The sequence below is a fragment of the Gymnodraco acuticeps genome, unplaced genomic scaffold (genome assembly GCF_902827175.1).
Source record: "Gymnodraco acuticeps unplaced genomic scaffold, fGymAcu1.1, whole genome shotgun sequence".
In the NCBI taxonomy this organism is placed as follows: Eukaryota; Metazoa; Chordata; class Actinopteri; order Perciformes; family Bathydraconidae; genus Gymnodraco; species Gymnodraco acuticeps.
The window spans coordinates 125,820-145,248 of NW_022990685.1; the positions used below are offsets into that span (position 1 = coordinate 125,820).

The 19,429-nt window shown below is 39.5% G+C and overlaps 1 protein-coding gene across 1 annotated transcript; it reads right to left on the reverse strand.

Moving 5' to 3' along the window:
* Positions 1-3,274: 3,274 nt before the first annotated feature.
* Positions 3,275-18,165, reverse strand: LOC117555395 (peptidyl-prolyl cis-trans isomerase C). Its single transcript, XM_034230299.1, has 6 exons — positions 17,783-18,165; positions 9,152-9,265; positions 8,734-8,827; positions 7,311-7,378; positions 5,743-5,859; positions 3,275-5,131 (listed from the first exon to the last, which is right to left on the reverse strand). The coding sequence occupies exons 1-6, from the start codon at positions 17,885-17,887 to the stop codon at positions 5,003-5,005; spliced, it is 627 nt and encodes a 208-aa protein (XP_034086190.1). The 5' UTR covers positions 17,888-18,165; the 3' UTR covers positions 3,275-5,002.
* Positions 18,166-19,429: the final 1,264 nt, after the last annotated feature.

Below are 19,429 nucleotides of genomic sequence, written 5' to 3' on the forward strand. Positions count from 1 at the left end.
TGTACACCTCTCTTTGTGTGTCTTTATGACAACGTAACAACTAGTCGACTACTATTTTGAAAAACTTAGTAAATATAGGTAGTTGTGAAACCCAGGCAGGGTCGCTGCTTCAACGTCACGCAACTTAAGATCCATATTCAAAACTACAGATTCAAAATTGTACAAGTTGAAGCGTTTGTTTTAACAGTTTGCAAGAGCACAGGACTTGCTTTCAAGCAGAACACGGGGGAAAAAAACTTAGCGGGAGTGTTTACGTGTTCGGTGTAATGACGTAAAACGGCCTGGACAACTTCTGTAGTCCTATTCAGCCACTTGTTAACAACCATCGTTTTTCAGACACGTAAACTCTTCAAAAATCACCAGCGGGGTCACTGCTGATGTATTTAATGTCGTAGAACAAAACATGATCTGTCTCTTCAATTTGTGTCAAACACAGACCTTATTTGGAGCTATTTTCCAAAATCCTATGGAGAAATTCCATTGCTTTTTGTCGAAGGAACCGGAAGTGGTAAAAATGCTAACTTACTTCCGGGTTTTAGGACGCGTCACTGCGGTTCTCTATTAGGTGTGAATGCGACCTAAGACTAAGAATACCACTGGTACAGACTTTACAGAGATTGGAAATGTTGATCTTTATCCCCAGCTATTACTATCCCATAAACACAGTTTGTTTCAGATTTACAAATGATCAATTTAGGAGATTCAAAATAAACCTTCAGGCAGCTTTCCAGGGAAATCGAAAAAGCGTATTAGAGGAAAGCAAATGGACGTCCAAACAGCCTTTCAGATGTTTTAAAGATGAACAGAACCAAAGCCTCAAGCTGCTGTTCACCTTTAGCTGTTCTCTAAAAAACAGAATTGAAAATCTGGACTATTTTCTTAATTTGTGGAGATCTGACGTTTGTGTGGAGCGAGCGTGTTGAACAGACATGGGTGATATATTTCATTGTTTTCGGTCGACTTCCTGTCTTCCTCCAGAGATTTCTGCTCCGCTCTGACCTTTGTGTTTGGAGATGTTTTCCTCCCTTGTGTGTGTATGTGTGAAGGTGTGTGTGTATCTGTTTATCTGTTTGAATCTGTGTGTGTGTGTGTGTGTTGTAGAACAGGGGGAAACAAATCACCCGCTGTAGTTCTCATTAGCAGCAGTTTTGTGTCAGCTCTGAGAGATCAGCTGTCAGCTCTCGGCCTTCCTCTGCAGCTTCACCTTTTACCGACGATAATTACACCGCTTAACGCCAGTGCTTCTTAAACAGCAGCCCACAGATTTACGACTGGTTCAAATGCGATACACAAAAAGGGCCTGTTTAATATTCAGGACAAAGTTGGGTTCTAAAGAAAAGAGTGTTTCGATCGTTTTCACACCCGGCCAGTAAGCTTGTAACCCTGTTACAGTTTGTAAAATCGAGAAATATAGAATCTGTCTGGTTCCAATTGTGCTTAGATCAACATTTTTAGATGCTCACAATGACGCTCAGTATGTCGGTTGGTCCACAATCATTTACCAAACCCCTTGGCGGCCACAGTTTTTCCCGTTGTTGGCTAAAATGGCATGCACGTCAAGCGTGAACGTGTTTATTCTGGTTGATGGCGATTGGCAAAATGGCACTGTGACAGTGAGAGTTGCATATGACAAAAAGGTGCATCACTTTATCTGATCCACATACCATTGCCAGTCTCACAAACTTTATTGAGAGGTGGCAGAGTGAAGGGTCTGCCAGGGTTCCGGCACCGGGGAGCAGCTTGGGGTTCAGGACACCTCGGCAGTGCCCAAGAGGCGAACTCTCCAGCTACCAGTCCACACTCTGTACTTTTTTTGTCCGATCAGGACTTGAATCAGTGACTCTTTGGTTCCCAAGTCCAGACTGAGTTATTGCCCCACCCAGCTACTGTAATAGAGGCATCATTGCACTCAGCCTGGAGTTCCTCTTGTATTGGTGTGGTTTGGCACTGTACTGTAAACTAAAGATATGAGCTCATAACTAATAAACCGTTTGTCATAGAGTCTTGTGGGAGGCCTCACTGGTCTCAGTTACCTTTTCATTGAGGTTGTGTGATCAGTCAAACAAAAACATCTTGCCATGACTTGAAAGAAGAGAAAGTCTAAACATTGGTCATCCACCAATCATAACTTGAGTCTTTTATGACCTGCCTTACACCACCAACATGAGGGTTAGCTTTGGCAAACAATTGTGATAGGGTCTTAAAGGACATCATGAGGTATATCAGATATCACGTTGGTAATGTTCCCCTATGATAAACAACACAAGATAAAATCGTCTCCCATTTTTTTCCGACATTTATTTATTATTTACTATTATTGAGTTAATATTATGCAGTGAACCTGTCTGCTATCCACATCATTAATGTCCTTTTATTTCGGAAAGGCACTGGAGATTGCTGTCCCGGTGTTGGTTCAAAGTTAACTCTATGCACTTAACAGATTCCTTTGAATTTGAAGTTAAAAGCAATTGTATTAAGTGAAACCTAATATTGTTGATTTAAACGTAATACTATTGCTTTCAACTAACCTAATACAGTTATGTGAAATCTGTTGACATATGTGAAGCTGACAATTGAGCGGCCCGACCAAGCAAGGAGGCAGAGGCAGAACGTCCAAAATACAACCCGGTGTGGGCATTTATTAAGTCAGGAACACATGACACACAGCCTCAATCCTGCTGTTTCTCCCTGACCACAGCCTGCAGCCACAAGGATCTCACACACACTCTCTCCCAAACAGCAAAACCCCAGAGCCTAAATGCCCAACCCAATCAACCCAACAGGACACAGGTGAGGGGGGAGGAGACACCACAGAGCACCAGGTGCACACAATCAATGGCAACAGACATGGGGAAAGGGGAACACATTTCAAAATAAAATACAATAAACACTACATCAATAAATAGTATAAACTGTATAAACATGTGCGCATATGCAAGGCCCGAAGCCCTCAGTGACAAAGTTACCTTCGTCACAACATAATACATGTAATTAAAGTCAACATTACAGTTTTTTCAGTGTAGGTAGTGACAGGATGTTAGTCATGTGTATTTCCTAAGTAAACTTTCATCATTACAGTGTGAACAAAGAAAACCTAACTGATCAAATGTATTGAATATACCAAAAGTGTGAACCTTTGTTTTGGAATTTCACGAATAAAAAAGGCATTTACGAGTTCTCAAAGATTACCTGGATGCTGTTTTAAACCATTTCACAGCCAAAAAACACAAACACGGAAGAACACGGACACCAAAATAACATCAAATACACATCCTGTTTTTTGCAACAGCATATTGTTTATTGTAGAAAACACACCTGTTGGCACTCTGCTTCTGTGGTTCATAAATAATGAAAACAGAACTGCTGATATGTTTGTTGAAGACATTTAAAATGCTACATTTACTTGATTAATATGAGGAGTAACCTTCAGGACTTTGCTAGATTATAATGCTACAGCGACAGTTTTGGTTGAATTGACATCACAATAATCACTGTAACCAGTTAAACCCCACGATAATGAGAAAAGGGAAAATAGATGTAACATCCAAAAAAAAGTCTAAATAAGTCAGCAACAACACACAAAGAACAACCTTTAAAATCATTGAGAGGACAGCTACTATATATTAATCACTACTTTGACACCTTTTGAACATTTTCTTTCCTGTGCAGTTTGTGCTGTAGTTTTTGCAAACATGATATGGTGGATAATGCATCAGGAAGATCTCAATAAAATAAAAACATAAAAAGGACCTCTGTATGTTCAATGATGGAAAGATACAAAAAAAAGTATTGCAAGATTGAGTACTTGCTACAAAGTTAGTTTTTTGCATATGTTTGTGAACAGCAATTTAATTTAATATACTTTGATATGATGCATATAAAGTGCAAGCACATTTGGAGATTAAAGAGGAGCTACATACTGTATTTAAGTGCAAGTTTCCATGATGTTGGTCATGTTTGAGGTCACATTTCATTATTAAGATTGTAGATGGTCTATCTGGCACCATCTACTGAATATGCAAGTATGCTAACGTATTAAACATGAACCACAGTGAACCCGATGAATATGGACTACTCCTCTCTGCATATAGTGTGTCATTATTGACTGAAAACCTCATATCATCAAATTTGTTGTGGTTGAATTGGAATGCTTATATATCAGGGGTCCTATTACACAGGTAAATAAAAATGAATAGCCCAAAAAATCCATTTACTTAAAAAAAAAGTAAATCCGGAGCAAAATTGGCTCATGTGGATTTTTGCTCTTAGTTATATGATTTTCTATTTCCATTAGAGTGTATTTCCCCTAAAATCACACCTCAAGGCTAATTCTTTTCAAAACTAGTTTTAGTTTGAGTTGGCAATTTTGAAGATATAATAAGGCAACCAAAGATTGTTTTCCTTCGAGTCATTTTGTGTCATTTAACCTCAATTACTTTTAGAATGTTTATATATAAATCGTTCCTCCCTTCACAGACAATTGTTTGACATCACAGTGTGATATGTTATAACAAAATTAATACATCTGTAACTTATATTATCTCTGTAGAAATCAGTCTCAAATTGAGATTATTGTAACAAAAACAAGTGTTTGATTGCAAGCTAGCATTAGCCAGCCTATTGTTAGCTTGATACAGCTATATATTTTACATGCTAACGTTTAGCATGTAACATTTAGCCTGGATTAGATGTCATATGTTAGCTTGTTAGCATGGTAACATAATAGCATTCAGTGTAAAATGCTCAATAGCTTGTTTTTTGTTACCAACTCAAATTTGAATTGAATGCTCTGTCAGCTTATAAGCTTTGCTCATGCTTTTTTGATCATATGTTTTCAGGGTTTAAATAATATCATTTCTGATACATAGCTTGTTGGTGTTAGAACCTTAGCATGCAAAACTTATAATGTCAACATGTTCATTTAGCAATCTGGACATGTGATTGATCACCAGTTTATAATAATCACATTCTGTCCTTGTAGTTAACTGTCTCACAGTGCTGTCTACCAGCCCTCCACCTCCACCACGAAGGGCTCTTTGACGGGGATCCTGCCGCTGTTGACGACCACACACTCGGTGTACGGCAGGTTCCTGTCGTTGGTGTCCTGGAGCTCGATGGTGTGAACTACAGACTGCCGGAGTAGACGGACAGAAGCAGGTTAGAAACACTCAATAGAGATATATTTATAGGTCGTCAGGAAGTATTTTATAGGAGTTTCCCGTAATATGCAGCATGCAGTATTTCTCCATAACTGCACACGATCGATTGCATTGTTCTGCTAACATTTAAAAACTTGACCATTTTATTCTTTGTTCTGGTTCTCTTTATCCTTAAGATAAACTTTTCTAAAAACAGATAAAGGAAGGGTTTTATTTTGATTTCAATACATCTGATGCTGCTTATCTAATCTGGATATTGTACAAGAAGTAGTATTGAAAGAAGTATTTTAATCCTTTACTTAAAAGTACTAAAGCAACACTAACTTATTAAAAGTACGAAAGTCTTATCAGCAAAATGTACTTAAAATATGAAAAGTAGGTTGTAGTTCAGTTTATTTATCTACAGCAATGGATCATATTGTATAAGATCTTCATATTTAATTAGCTTTGATGCTTTTCTGTGAGAATCATGTATTTCTAAAAAAAAATTGTTTATCCAAATCCTTTTCAGATTGCATGCAGCCAACCACCTTTTCAGATTGCATGCAGCCAATTTATGAAAAGAGTTAGAGGTGCCACCCACCATCCCGTCCAGGACTTTGCCAAAAACCACGTGTTTCCCGTCCAGCCACGGTGCTTTAGTAGCCAGGATGAAGAACTGCGATCCGTTGGTGTCTGGACCCGCGTTCGCCATACTCACCTGGTACATAAACACACACACCCACAAAATGTTCAATTCCATACACATCATCATTGTTTTGACACATTATGTTTAAATCACCAAGCCATACCTCCCATAAACAAATGACTTTCAGGGTTCTTACGGCCATTCAAAACCTGGAAAAGTCATGGAAATTCAAAATGCTAATTCCAGGCCCTGGAAAAGTTATGGAAAACAATATTTTTCCCAAAGTTTTGGAAAAGTCATTGAAATGTAACTAAAGTTGCATCAAATATAGGAGTGTAACGGTATCCGTATTCGTCCCGTACCGTCACGGGACAAACAAACAAAATACAAGAAGAAGAAAAGTTAGTATGGCGATTTCAGATAACACACAGGAGCTAGAACCCACCTCCTTCTTTTATATCAGCTGTGTGGGAACATTTCGGGTTCCCTGTGGACTACAATAACGATGGAGTGCGAGTGTGGATCGGACGAGGACGGTGTGTCGGCGTTGTTAGACAGCGGTGCGGTATGCTAAACATGATACATCATATCAGAAGGCATCACCCAGATTTGCCAATCACCGGAGCCCGGCAAAAGACAGTTCAACAGCTGATTCCCGCTGTTTTTAAGAAGCCAATAGACATGAAAGCTGAGAGACCAAAATAAATAACGGAAGCTATTGACATATATATTTCAACGGCTATGCTCTCTTGAAACACTTTCTTATTATTTATGATGTGATATTTTCAAGACATTCTTTTTAGTTTTACAGCTTATTGAACCTTTTTGTTTGACATCAGCCATTATAGATAATCTGGGCATCTGAGTGTGTGTGGTACTGTTTGTGGTTTGTTTTTAACAGTGTAATACAGTTAATTATTCAAAATGTTAGAGTTCCTTATTTTTAAACTGAAACTTGCACTACTGTTCAAAAATAGATAACAACAAACCTGGAATTATGCATTTGGGACTTTTTTTTTGCTTTTTCTTGTTGTACCGAACCCGTACCGAACCGTGACCCCCAAACCGAGGTACGTACCGAACCGTGAATTCTGTGAACTGTTACACCCCTAATCAAATATAATTTATATTTGATCTAATCGCCGAAATAGTAATACTATAATGATAATACATACTGTATCGTATAGTAATGAAACGTAAAATGGCATTTAACTGTTGAGGTATTTTGCTGGTGAGAGATTTTAGTTGCTTTAGCGTGTAGAAGCTAGTAAGCCTACTATTGGATTTGTTTTAGATAGGCACAACATGTTTCAGACATTATTTTCCTGTTCTATGTTCAAATAAACCATTTTCAGTGGTACCGCTGAGAAAGAGTAATTTTTTTGGTCATGGAAAATTAGGTAAAGGTCATGGAGAAGTCATGGAAAAGTAATTGAAAATCATTGGTGAAAAAGTGTATGAACCCTAGACTTTACAAAAAGTGTGTTATTACTAAATATTGAGGTCATAAACTGTTAGCTCACCCAGCCTGTTCCCAAATGCTTCAGTTTGAAGTTTTCATCGGCAAAAGTTGTTCCGTAGATGCTGTGACCTGGAGGGAAAAAGATTTGTCAAGTTCAGGTGGTGTTAAATATTGCATGAAAATGTAAAACAACATAATATTGGCTCCTTGGCCTGTGTGACGTTAGAAAAAAGGTTCAAATATATACAACTGTAGCTAGTTGGCTCTGTTGTGATTGGTCAACCGCTGAGAGATGTCCCGCCCCTTAAGCCCCTGTCACTGTCCCGAAATTGACACCCGATGGACACACGAATATGGAATTGTGAATTTCGCACGAAGATGGCTCCGAACCACACACGAAGGCAACATTTACATTACATTTAAGACATACAACTGCAATGAAAGTACCAAAAACAATTATGTTACAGTACTATGATACTGTACTGATATCTTCAGACTTTGTTCTTTACTTTATCCGTCTTTATATGTAGAAAATATTACGTTTTCTCCGTAATGTTGTTTCCATAGCAACAACAACTTCCTGTCAACTCTCCTTCAAAATAATATATTATATCCTTTTTAGTTTCACAGAACACAAACTGGGTTATTTACATAATATGTTTACATGATTTTGTTGTGCAATAAAACAACCCGATGGACACACGATAAAGGAAATGTTCAAATTCGGCTGTGATCGTAGCAACATCGGGCCATTCGTGAGGGCATCTTAAGCCATCGTATGACTGCCGGTGGAGTTTCTCAGGCTCCGGCAGCAACTTCGTGAGCGGTGGCATAATCTTTGGCATGCCAAAAAATTGCCGAAGGACCTTACGAAGGTTCATTTTCGTGTTGAATTCGTGTGTCAATTGTGCCCTTCGTAAGGCCATCGTGAGGGCATCTTGTTATCATCGGTGCCATCGGGCATTCGCCCCGATCAGAGTGAGGGTGAATGCACCGATGATAATACGAAGATGACACGATTTGACAAGATGCCCTCACGAGTGCCTTACGAAGTTGCCGCTCACGAAGTTGCTGCCGGAGCCTGAGAAACTCCACCGGCGGTCATACGATGGCTTAAGATGCCCTCACGAATGGCCCGATGTTGCTACGATCACAGCCGAATTTGAACATTTCCTTTCTCGTGTGTCTATCGGGTGTACATTTCGGGACAGTGTGACAGGGGCTTTAGCCTATAATGTACAATGTGTTGGAGCGCTAACAAATGGAAGCATGACTGTTACATAATGATGTAATTATGTTACGTATATAAACAAAGGAATCCAATAGAGGCGTTTCAGGCAGGGGAGGGAGTGTGTGGGAGAGAAACACCCTCTGAAGGGAACTTTGGGATTTTTGCCTTTGCAGACTATTTACATGCACAAAAACCTATATAACATACTACAGGAAAGGGAAAGGCCTCTTTAAGAAGTCACTTTGAGTCTCACCTCCAGTTCCATCTCCAGCTGTGAAGTCTCCTCCCTGGATCATGAAGTCCTTGATGACTCTATGGAACTTTGTCTCTTTGTAGCCATAGCCTTTCTGCAGAGACACGCAAGACAAACACAATGACCAACACACATTCACAGAAAGTAGGAACATCACAGCACACTACACACCAGACTCAACAGCAAGAAGAAGTTAACACAAAACTGAAATTTGGTTCAGAGGTTTACTCTTTTTTCATGTCAAAGGCTTTTTGAGTGAAATCTATGTATAGTAACATACTTAGATATTTCACAGAGTTTAGAATTAAATATATATGCTGCATAAACAAAAATGACAAGTTGAGAACTTGTCTAAAATATTGCAATGGAATATATGAAACAGTTATGTGTGTGTATGCGTGTGTGTCTGCACGCCTACCTCTCCGGTTGCTAGGGCGACAAAGTTATTGACAGTGAGTGGGACGACCTCCCCAAAAAGGCCGATGACGATCCGCCCCACCTCATGACCTCCGACTGTAATATCAAAAAACACCTGGACACACACACACACACACACACACACACACACACACACACACACACACACACACACACACACACACACACACACACACACACACACACACACACACACACACACACACACACACACACACACACACACACACACACACACACACGGCTGTCAATTAATCAGAGGTCATATCAATCAATAAGGAAAAACATTGAAATGTTTTTGTTGATTTTGTCTACTCTGACATTTAAAAATAAATGTTAAATATGCAAATGTTTTACTTAGTAACATTAATCTGCAAATTAGACAACGGAAAGCACATTTGATTAAATACTGTACTTATGTAAACATTTTAAGGTACTTGTAGGTATTCCTGCTACTTTGTACTTAAACTTCAATACTTACATAACGGGTGCATGTATGTGATATTTGTGATTAATAACCAAGAAATATAATAAACAAATAAATTATGATAAAATTAAATCAATAACACTTTTATAAATCCCGGGTTGGAACTCATTAGCTAACCAGCTAAATCTAAAGTTCCCTTTGCATGAAAATTACTTTTGGCTCTTTTAGTATATTTTTATACTTTTGTGTCATTCTACAGAAACGCACACTTTTGGAATAGCAACATGTCTTAAAATGTAGTTAATTTTCCTACATTTAAACTTAAGTTACAATATTGGTTAACCCTTTGACTTTATGAATCTACATAAATGAGAGCTTAATGATTAAAAAAATAAAAGTACTTTGACTTAAAGAATGCTTGTGCCATCTTTTTGTCACTGGTGTTACCTCATACCTTTAACAATATTAAAGGCTTTTTAGAAATGTTTTTTTCACAATCTATTCTGCACATATAGTCAGAGGCACAGTAGGATAATGATAATGCAAACAATTAGGAGATTATGTATTTTTTTATTTTAATCAGGTTTGTGAAAAGTGTGATTGTGTGACGTTTGCTTATTAACACCATCATATCTTTTCTATAATAATAACAATATTTGAAGGACAGTCATACAAATGTAATGATAGTATCCTTAAAATCCTAACTCTTGAATGAAGCAAAGGTCAATTGATATAAAATCATTTACAAGTCAAATGTGACACTTTTGATTTCATATGACCGAAAAAAAACACAGTAACACCAGTGACACAATAAAACACCAGTGACACAAAGAACACTAAAGATTGTTTTATTCAATATTAACTACTTATTTGAGATAGAAAATGGTGTATTTAGTACAAAACCAAAGATTATCACTGACATTAAGTCAAATAACTTTAACAACAGTTAAAAACACATTTGAACTACTCACTGTTGTGGAAATAATTATCATAAGACGCCAATTAGTAACATACAGGACAAACCTCGATGTCTGTTTACCTTCTTTAAGGACACAGGCGGCTTAGCCAATAATGTTATTGTTCCCATTCTGTGACCGGTCAATACTGGGATACAGATGGTCTGTGTTGTGGGTACACTGGGACACTTCCTTCTCTGTATTTGTGGACTCCAAGGTAAAATCTTCGAGGTCATAAGTGTCCGAGGCAAGTAGCTCTGTGTTCCCACACTGTTTAGGCTATCTCCTCAAATATGTTGTTTACTCTCTGCGAAACCAGTTAGATGGGCTGGCAAGAGAGAGGCTCTCCAGAATTGACGTGGCAACTCTACCGTGGAGTCAGAACCTCTGACTCTTGGATTTGTGATGTGAATACTCTGGTACCAACTCCAAATAAATCACAGTGGTTTGACATCAAAGCTCCGACTCTTCCCGTGTCTCCTTCCTGAGTCGGTGACTCCACTGCATGCTACACAGAAGTTTCCTCTACACTCAGGAAACTACTCAGGAAACCACTCAAATGTCCATTAAAGTACATTCTCAAGCGCATGTGCCATTGGCTGCTACTACTACTATGTTGCTGGACTAAAGGGGGAAACTTAACTTGGAACTGTCCTCTTTATGTCTGTAACCACAGAGGCTTAGTCATAGGCGGCGCGTGAGGCTCAGGTTTGGGAAGGCTAAATAACTTTTTTTACCTGACGCTGCCCGCCTCTGGCGTGTATAGAAAAGAGATCAACTCAGTGACCAATCAGAGCTCAGTGTGCGGAGTTTAAATCTATCACGTCATATTACAGGATAAAGGAAATACGCCGACGTGTCGCACTTATCATTCATATCACATCATCAATCAGATAATCGATCATATAATATCATCATATATTTCCTTATCTGAGTCAGATTCTCGAGCCGTATCTGGCCGTGCAACACTCACAGTGTCACATACTGTATGCAGAAGTATTATTTTAAGCAACACATTAGCTTGACGAAACACTCAACTCAAATGTAGCCTAATTAAAGTCAGATCCACTCGTGTCGTATGGGGCAGTGATATCATAAAACTGTTGTACGCTTTCAAACACTCGGTAGTTTATTTATTTTTTAACCAGTTGTTCTATATTCACCTTGCAGGTGCAACTATGTGGCTTATATCCTGGATTATATGTTTAAGTCATGGATAGTTAAAGCTCATATTTGTCTAATATTAGTTTACTTTTCATTAATGAAGTATGAAGCTGCGCTGTCAGTACACTTGTCCCTGTTTGTGATTAGTCAAATGTAGCTAACCCCGCCCCTTTCACATGAATGCGCTCTCAGCTGGAGAAAGAAACCCTTGCTTGATTCACAGAGTTGTTAACCAGCGTTGTAGGACCGCTTAGCGAGATCTCGTTTGTTAGGGTTAGTTAAGATAACTCAAACATATCCAGGGTCTGTTGAACTGGCTTCGTAGTACAGTTTACTGGTGGCTGCATAGCAGCGCTAATGTCAAAGACTCAAACATTATATTTTTATTTTACCAGGATGCAGTGACAACAAGGCTTAGCCTTCCCTAGCCTACAGTACCCGCCGCCCCTGGGCTTAGTTGTTATCCAGCTGCCCCATGATGAACTCCCAGAGTTCCTGTTCAATCTGAACTGATCGCTTGTTTACTGCCAACGGCTCTGGGATTAGGCACATGATCTGATCATCCCCATACCAGTTCACATCTTCTCTGGGGTTTGGCCAGAAGAATCTATTGATGCCGTTCCGGTGCATGCACTTTACTTTAACATTGTGCTCCTCCACCTCCAGGATTATGCCTCGGTAGGGCTGGTCATCATATCGCACAACACACCACTGCCCACTGTGGTGGTGTTTGATGACATCTGGTCTGACATCCAGAGCTTTCTCTGCGTGTTCCGTTGCCACTAGGGAAACCTCCTGTAGACTGTGGCATGAGCAATCAAACACCCCCTCAGCAGCCTGGCAGAAGCAGCTAATGTCCCTGTATTTCAGGATACCTGGGGAGATGCTAAGGACCTGATGCATCTTCATGGTGCCTTTAACTGTGAAGAGAGGCACTTGGTGTAGACTTTCATCCTTCTTCTCAACTTCCTCCTCACTCACATAAAAGAGCTTCACCTTGCTCGATTCCTTCAGCTGCTGATAGAAGCTCTTTGCATCAGGTATGTCCTTACCCTGGCGAACCAAGGTGTCAGCTGTTCTCTTCAGTGCACCCCCCACCCCATCTGGTGCACCCTTCCCATGACTTGACTTGAAGAAGTTCCATGTGATCTTTGAGAACCATCTGGTGTGGTGCAGTGGAAATCATGTAGAAGTTTTTTCGGTTTTTGTACTGGGTGGCAGGGCCATCACTGAAGAGGTGAAGGTGCTGCACACCAGGGTGATGATCTGAAAGCATTTCTAGGATGGGGTCAAGATGAGCCCATACAGCTGGTGGGTCATGCCTTCTGCTGGGGGAGATAGTGCAGAAGGGCATGGTTGGCAGGTCCTTCAGATATAGGACTCCGGTGTGGAGGGTCACCTGTTGATGCGATCCCCCAAAGTGGACTGACTGGATCTCGTTTGAATATTTACCTGTGTAATTCTCACTAAAATCAATATGGATCAGGCAGTCCTTGGCGGTCAGGTTCTCTCTGAGATTTCTCTAGGCGTTGTATTGCCATCGGATATTGAATATATGTCTCCGAAACTTGAAGAGCCTGTCCTGGAATTGTGCCACAAGTTCATCTTCTTGTATTGGGACATCTTTCTTCACAGTGATTGTGCTCATCATCGTCTCTTCGCCTGGTTTGGAGTAGTCCACCTTCTCCTGGCACCACTGTGTCAGAGTTACCACCGTATTTGTTGATTTGGTGAGAGGATAGGTAGTTTGTTTGCAATCCACACATTCACCATAGGCACATAACTTGGAGGTGTTGCAAACAGTGCTGTCTGACATTTCCACAGGGTTTTTGGAGTTTGAGATGCCAAGTCTGTACAGTTTATCAGCCATGAACTGTAAGTTCTCATGGGTTTTACACTGGCATGTCTCCCTGTCTTTCTCATTGGGTGTAACCACCCAAAATGGTCTCTGTCGGCAGAAGAAAGCATAAGAAATATGTTGGAGCTCTGCTACAAATTTCTTATGGAGGTTAAGCAGGGAATCACAAAGTAGCCTCCTCTGTTTCTTAACCTTCCTGAGGGTTAATGTGTTCTTCTTCCCTGTGGTCAGTCTGCTGACATCATCCCTGAGATAGAACTGTCTCACAGTCTCCTTCTGTGTTTTGGCCACTTGGACTTGTTTTGGTGTTCTCAAGGTTCGAGACGCACAGCCAATGCTCTTCTTGCAGTATGTCCTGTATCTGTATTTTTTTATCATCTTTTCTGACAGTAGCTGTGCAAGATTCTGTTTGGATTTGGTGTCCTTCAATGCCTTATATTTCTGTTTCAGCGCTCCCAAAAGAGCAAAGTGGAACTTCAGGGTTTTTCTGACTGGAGGGTTGACTTGCTGACCTTGTAGGATTTCCCGTGTTTTTGCTCCTGGGCTGTTGAAATTAGCACACTGTAGACGTGTGTTACGTTTCTTCAATTTTTCACATTTTCGTTTGCAGACAATGAGCTCATCTTTCAGTTTCTGAATTTCCCTTTGCTTTCTTTGAGCATCTTTCCTACGTACTCTCCTCCCTTCTTGTAGTTGTCTGTAAAACAAAATGATTAGCTTAAAAAGGTTTCATTTCATTGGTTTCATTAAGGCTCATGACTGTTTTATTTACACCATAATTTTACCATAGTTTTCACTCATTTCACCCTCAAGTTTGTGTGTGTGTGTGTGTGTGTGTGTATACTTGGTTTTCCTACTATATCAGGACCACATGTCCTGGTAATGCTGGAAAACCTGAAAGATGCTACAATATCAGGACGTCCCCATTTTGTACAGGGGTCATTTTCAGGGGTAAGTCCTGATATTTCACTAATACAAAGCTGTGTGGGGGGGGGTGGGTGGGTGGGTGTGTGTCCTTGTAAATATATTATATGTTGGGATAAAATCACTGTTGTGGGGACTATGGGAAGGTGTGCATGATGTCCTTTCCCTGTAATGTACAGTAGTTACCAATCCTTGTAGGCTATGGTCTGTGACATATTTTACTATTGATCACTGGATTCGTAACATCTCAAGTTCCGTATCTACCTTGAAATGCTGGGTGATCTATCTGGAGATAATGGGGGGGTCAATGCTCCTGCTCTGCGCCTTTGCCTGCATCTTGCCTGCATCTTGCCTGGCGGACCTGCCATGCCTTGCGTTCACTTCTCTTCTCCCTTGCACTTTTGTCACTTCTTTTTTTTCTTTATTTTGTCTGAATATCTTTGACATAGCCCCGTTTCCTTTGCTCTAGGTATGCTGCTCTGCGCTCCGGATCTGCATCCCTGCGCTGTCTGTAGATTATCTGCTTTTCAGCTGCAGTTAATTTAGCCATACCTGACAAAAGGAACAATAACAATGACAATAGGAAGTTGTGATCATGAAATGGGTACTAATGAGTTATACTTTATGCATAACAACTTCTTTAAAAGCATTTACTAAAGCTTATTTACACAAGATAGTCACTGGTGTTACTGGTCGTCACCAGGGGCGGCGCCAGGGGGGAGCTAGGGGGTGTTGAAGCACCCCCCAGGATTGCCAAAGCACCCCCTAAGCACCCCCAATAAATGTTTTTTTTTTTTTTTTCGAAAATAATAATAATAATTTTTATTAAATTAAATTAGAAATATTATTGATTACATCAATGCAAATGTGAAACTAACACATTTTTGACCAAAAACATAAAGCCAACACAGGTGATATGATTAGGCCAATGGCCAGCACCGATTCGATTTTTGACCTACCCATAGGCTAAATTACTTTGTGACACTTGAGTGACTTCCTGTTAGCTAGAGCACCAACTTATTTGCTAACAGCAAAGTGAAAAATTGATCATTTTTCCACTTGTAAAAATCGCTCTTTAGCCCTGCTTACACCTATATGCCGTGAGCTGATTATCGAGCCTTCATTGTAACAGTCGCGGGTGCACTGTGTGTGTGTGTGGGGAGTGTTGCAGTAGAAAATTCAACTGTAGCGCTGGTAATGTTTGAGCACCCTCTATGAAACGTCAAGCTACCCCACAGCACTCCCCTAGAGTTAATCTCTGGCGCTGCCACTGGTCGTCACTGATGTTACCATGAGGAGCAGTAACACCAGTGACGGTAACACCAGTGACCATTTTCATGAAATGTGTATTTTACAAAATGGTAGCTACAGTACCTCAAACCACATGTTGCTAATCATGCTAAACTCACTAAAATATGTAATTTAATCAATTTGTATTATATATTTTTTACATTTCTCTTCTTAAAAAATAGGTCATACCAGTGACTCTAACTAAATGTCTCGTATGAAATTATGAGATAAATGAGAACATTTCCAACATTTGAAAAAAGACAGCAGACTGACAACGTACCTTTCTTCACAGTTCTTCAGGAAGTAGGACGTAGGAAGTAGGAAGTGATGTCACAAGTCTTTGGATTTTTTCAGAATAGGGATTTTTGTTAAGCGGTAACACCAGTGACATGACACCAGGGGACAGCTATTTCCATTATATTATTTATAATATTTAGTTGCTATTTTATTTTGTTATGTTATCCACTTCATAAATGTGATAGTGGTGTATACATTATTGCATTTAAAATTGGAGAGAAATATATTTGTAAACTCTAAATATGCCCCTAAACCTCAATACATGACATTGGGGACAAGCACTTTTCTTGTACTTGGAATTTCATATAATTGATTAAAAACAAATATTGCCCAATTCTTGGCTCAAATAGGTGTAATTGTTCAAAGAACATTTTACATTATTCAAATATATAAATTAAATGTAACTACAAAGTATGTTTAAAGTGTATGCTTTCTGCAAAGGCTGGGGACAGAAAAGTGTGCGTTTCTGTATAATGACTCATTGGTGACATCTTGAATAAATAACTTTTATTTGTCACATCACTATTTCTACTTAGGCAAAACATGTTAATTTTTTATTTTGTGAGGACAATTTAATACTTTTCCCTTAGACAGTGAGTGTGAATAATATTATTCTCTAATGTTGCATGCCCAGGGCCAGGCCCTCCCATTTGACATTCCTGCCCTCCCCCAATAAACACGTTTTTTATCATTTATACAAATTAAAAAATATATATATTTCATTTTTTTAATTATAAATAAACTGTGAACTTTTATGCTACGATGTATGTGATGTCAGATAGTAACTAAAAAAAAATAATCGCAGGTTACGTCAAATAAATGCATGTCACACTCTGCCGCCTATTCTGGATTTGTTTATTGTTTATTGTTAAGGTTAAGAGTATTACTAAAAAAGTACACAGTAAAAGTACTTGATTGTACTTGTGGTAGTAGTCTAACAAGTACTGAGTCCAACAGTATCACTTTTATTAAGAATGTATGGCTAAAAATAATTTGATCTCATCAAAGATGGCAGAAAACATACATTATTGTACTCTGGAGGGGAGTTTGACAGGGTATTACTCAAAAAGTACACGATAAAAGTACTTGATTGTACTTGTGGTAGTAGTCCAAGTAGTACTGAGTCCAACAGTACCACTTTCACTGAGAACTTATGGCTAAGAATCATTGTATCCCTCATCAAACATAGCAAATACATGAATTATTGTACTCGGGAGGGGAGTTTGACAGCGGCTACTAAAAAAAGTAGCCTACTCAGTAAAAGTACTTGATTGTACTTGTGGAAGTAGTCTAACAAGTACTGAGTCCAACAGTACCAATTGTATTAAGAACTTATGGTAAAACATATTTTTATATTTGTTGTGCTTAATATAGCACAAAAACATGCATTATTTGTATTCTTGTACTAGCGTCAGTGCCGCTTCTCTGCGATCACCGTAAAGACGCTATTAATCGCGCACTCAAAAATGAAGAGCTGCTCATTTGACCAAGCAAATTTGAGAGACGGCTGAGTTGACCACAGTTCTCTCAGTGTGTGCGTGTTTGTAAGCGCACGCGTGTGCTCACTCTCAGTCATTATCCACGCTCCGGCGGCACGAAAGAATACGCCACTGCACACGGAGCGGGGGGAGACAACAAGACTCAGTTCTTACATTATTGCTAACACATCGTCTCTAGGGAAATCTCATCACCCACCTTCTCGGTGACTTTCGGTCCTGTCCGTGAAGCTGCGCCGGACACCGAGTGCAGACAGGCGGCAGAGAGGAAGAGCAGAGCGGGTACCATCGTCCGGAGCTCCATCTTGAACCGCGGATACAGGGCCCTGCTGCTGGGATTAGGGGGTAGAGGAAGATGATGAAATATCAGCGAGTCACAGCTGGAAGGCTGGCCGGGAAACAGCGTTCCAAATTCGGCTAGATCATCAGAGCACTTCCCCCTGTGGGCTGGACCTGAATCTAAGCCCCGCCTACTGAGAAAGGAAAAGAAGAGAGGAGTTGAACGGAGATAAGGAGATAAACGAGAGAAGAGGCGTCATTTGAGGAAATAATGTGAAGAGAGGGTCCAAGGAAAGAAAACAAGACTAGGACATGACAAGGAGATAACAAGGAGGAGGAGGAGGAGGAGGGAGGGGGAGGGGAGGAGGAGGAGTTCTTGTCTTCTTCTTCTTTTCTTCTTCTTCTCTTTTCTTCTTTTTTCTTCTTTCTTCTTTTCTTCTTCTTCTTCTTTCTCGCTTCAGGATCTTCTTCTCTGATGAATATTAAAGGAGATGCGAGGGGACAGGGAGAATATATAATGACAGGAGAGGACACACAGAGAAGAAAGAAGCCAAGGAAACGAGATTAAAGGATGAGAGGAGAGAAAACTGTTATACAGTACATTGCCGTACAGGATAAGGTTAGGAGAGTATAGATGTAGGAGAGGAGATAAGGATATTTAAGGAGATGAGAGAAAAGCAGATTAAAGAAGAGTAGGATTTAAAGTATTGTAAAACAAAAAAAAAAGAATAAATAATACCTTTTAAAAGTGAATAAAAAAAGTAATATAATTAATACAAATGTAAATCATAAAATAACGAATTAAAACTAACTTATTAAATGATGTCACATTTTCTAAATACAAAAAACATCTTGATTTATTTGTATATTGTTTTGAATCTATTCAATGTGCATGTTCCAGCTCTAATGGAAATATCCTTAAATATAACCCGCAACGCCCCCAAACAAACAATATGATAACAGAGAGAGAGAAAACACATGTTAATGCTTTGAGTCACTGGTTCCCAACATGTGGATTGACACCCTCCAAGAGGTCTCATGATAAATACGAGGGCGTCATGAGACAGAATAGAAGGAAAAGCATTGCTGAAACACAACTGATCCCTCGACTCAAATAAAGGTTAGCAGTACTGTTTGTGTCGACCTTTAACATCCTGAGCTGATGGAAAAAATAACAGCAGTGTGTTTGATCATTTGTAGAAACAAGCAGAATGTCACACCTGTCAGCCTGCAAACACCTGGAGCATCATACAAGTACATATCATTATACTGAGATCCAAGCCTCTAAAACTCACCATAAATATATGCATTTATTTAAAGTCTAAATAACTGTCGCATAAGGATGGCTCTTTTCCCTAGCCTGAGACCTGAAAGACAGGCTCAGGGTTTAACAGGTTAACAGATTAAAAACATTAGATTAGATAGAATTCATTCATCACAACCTGGGATTTATTTTTCTCACAGAAGCGTGTTGGTGTTACACATAAGTTTAACATTTAATCAAATTAATTACTTTTTAAATATATAGGGAGAGTGGGGTAAGTAGTGCCAATTTTTACTTAAAGTG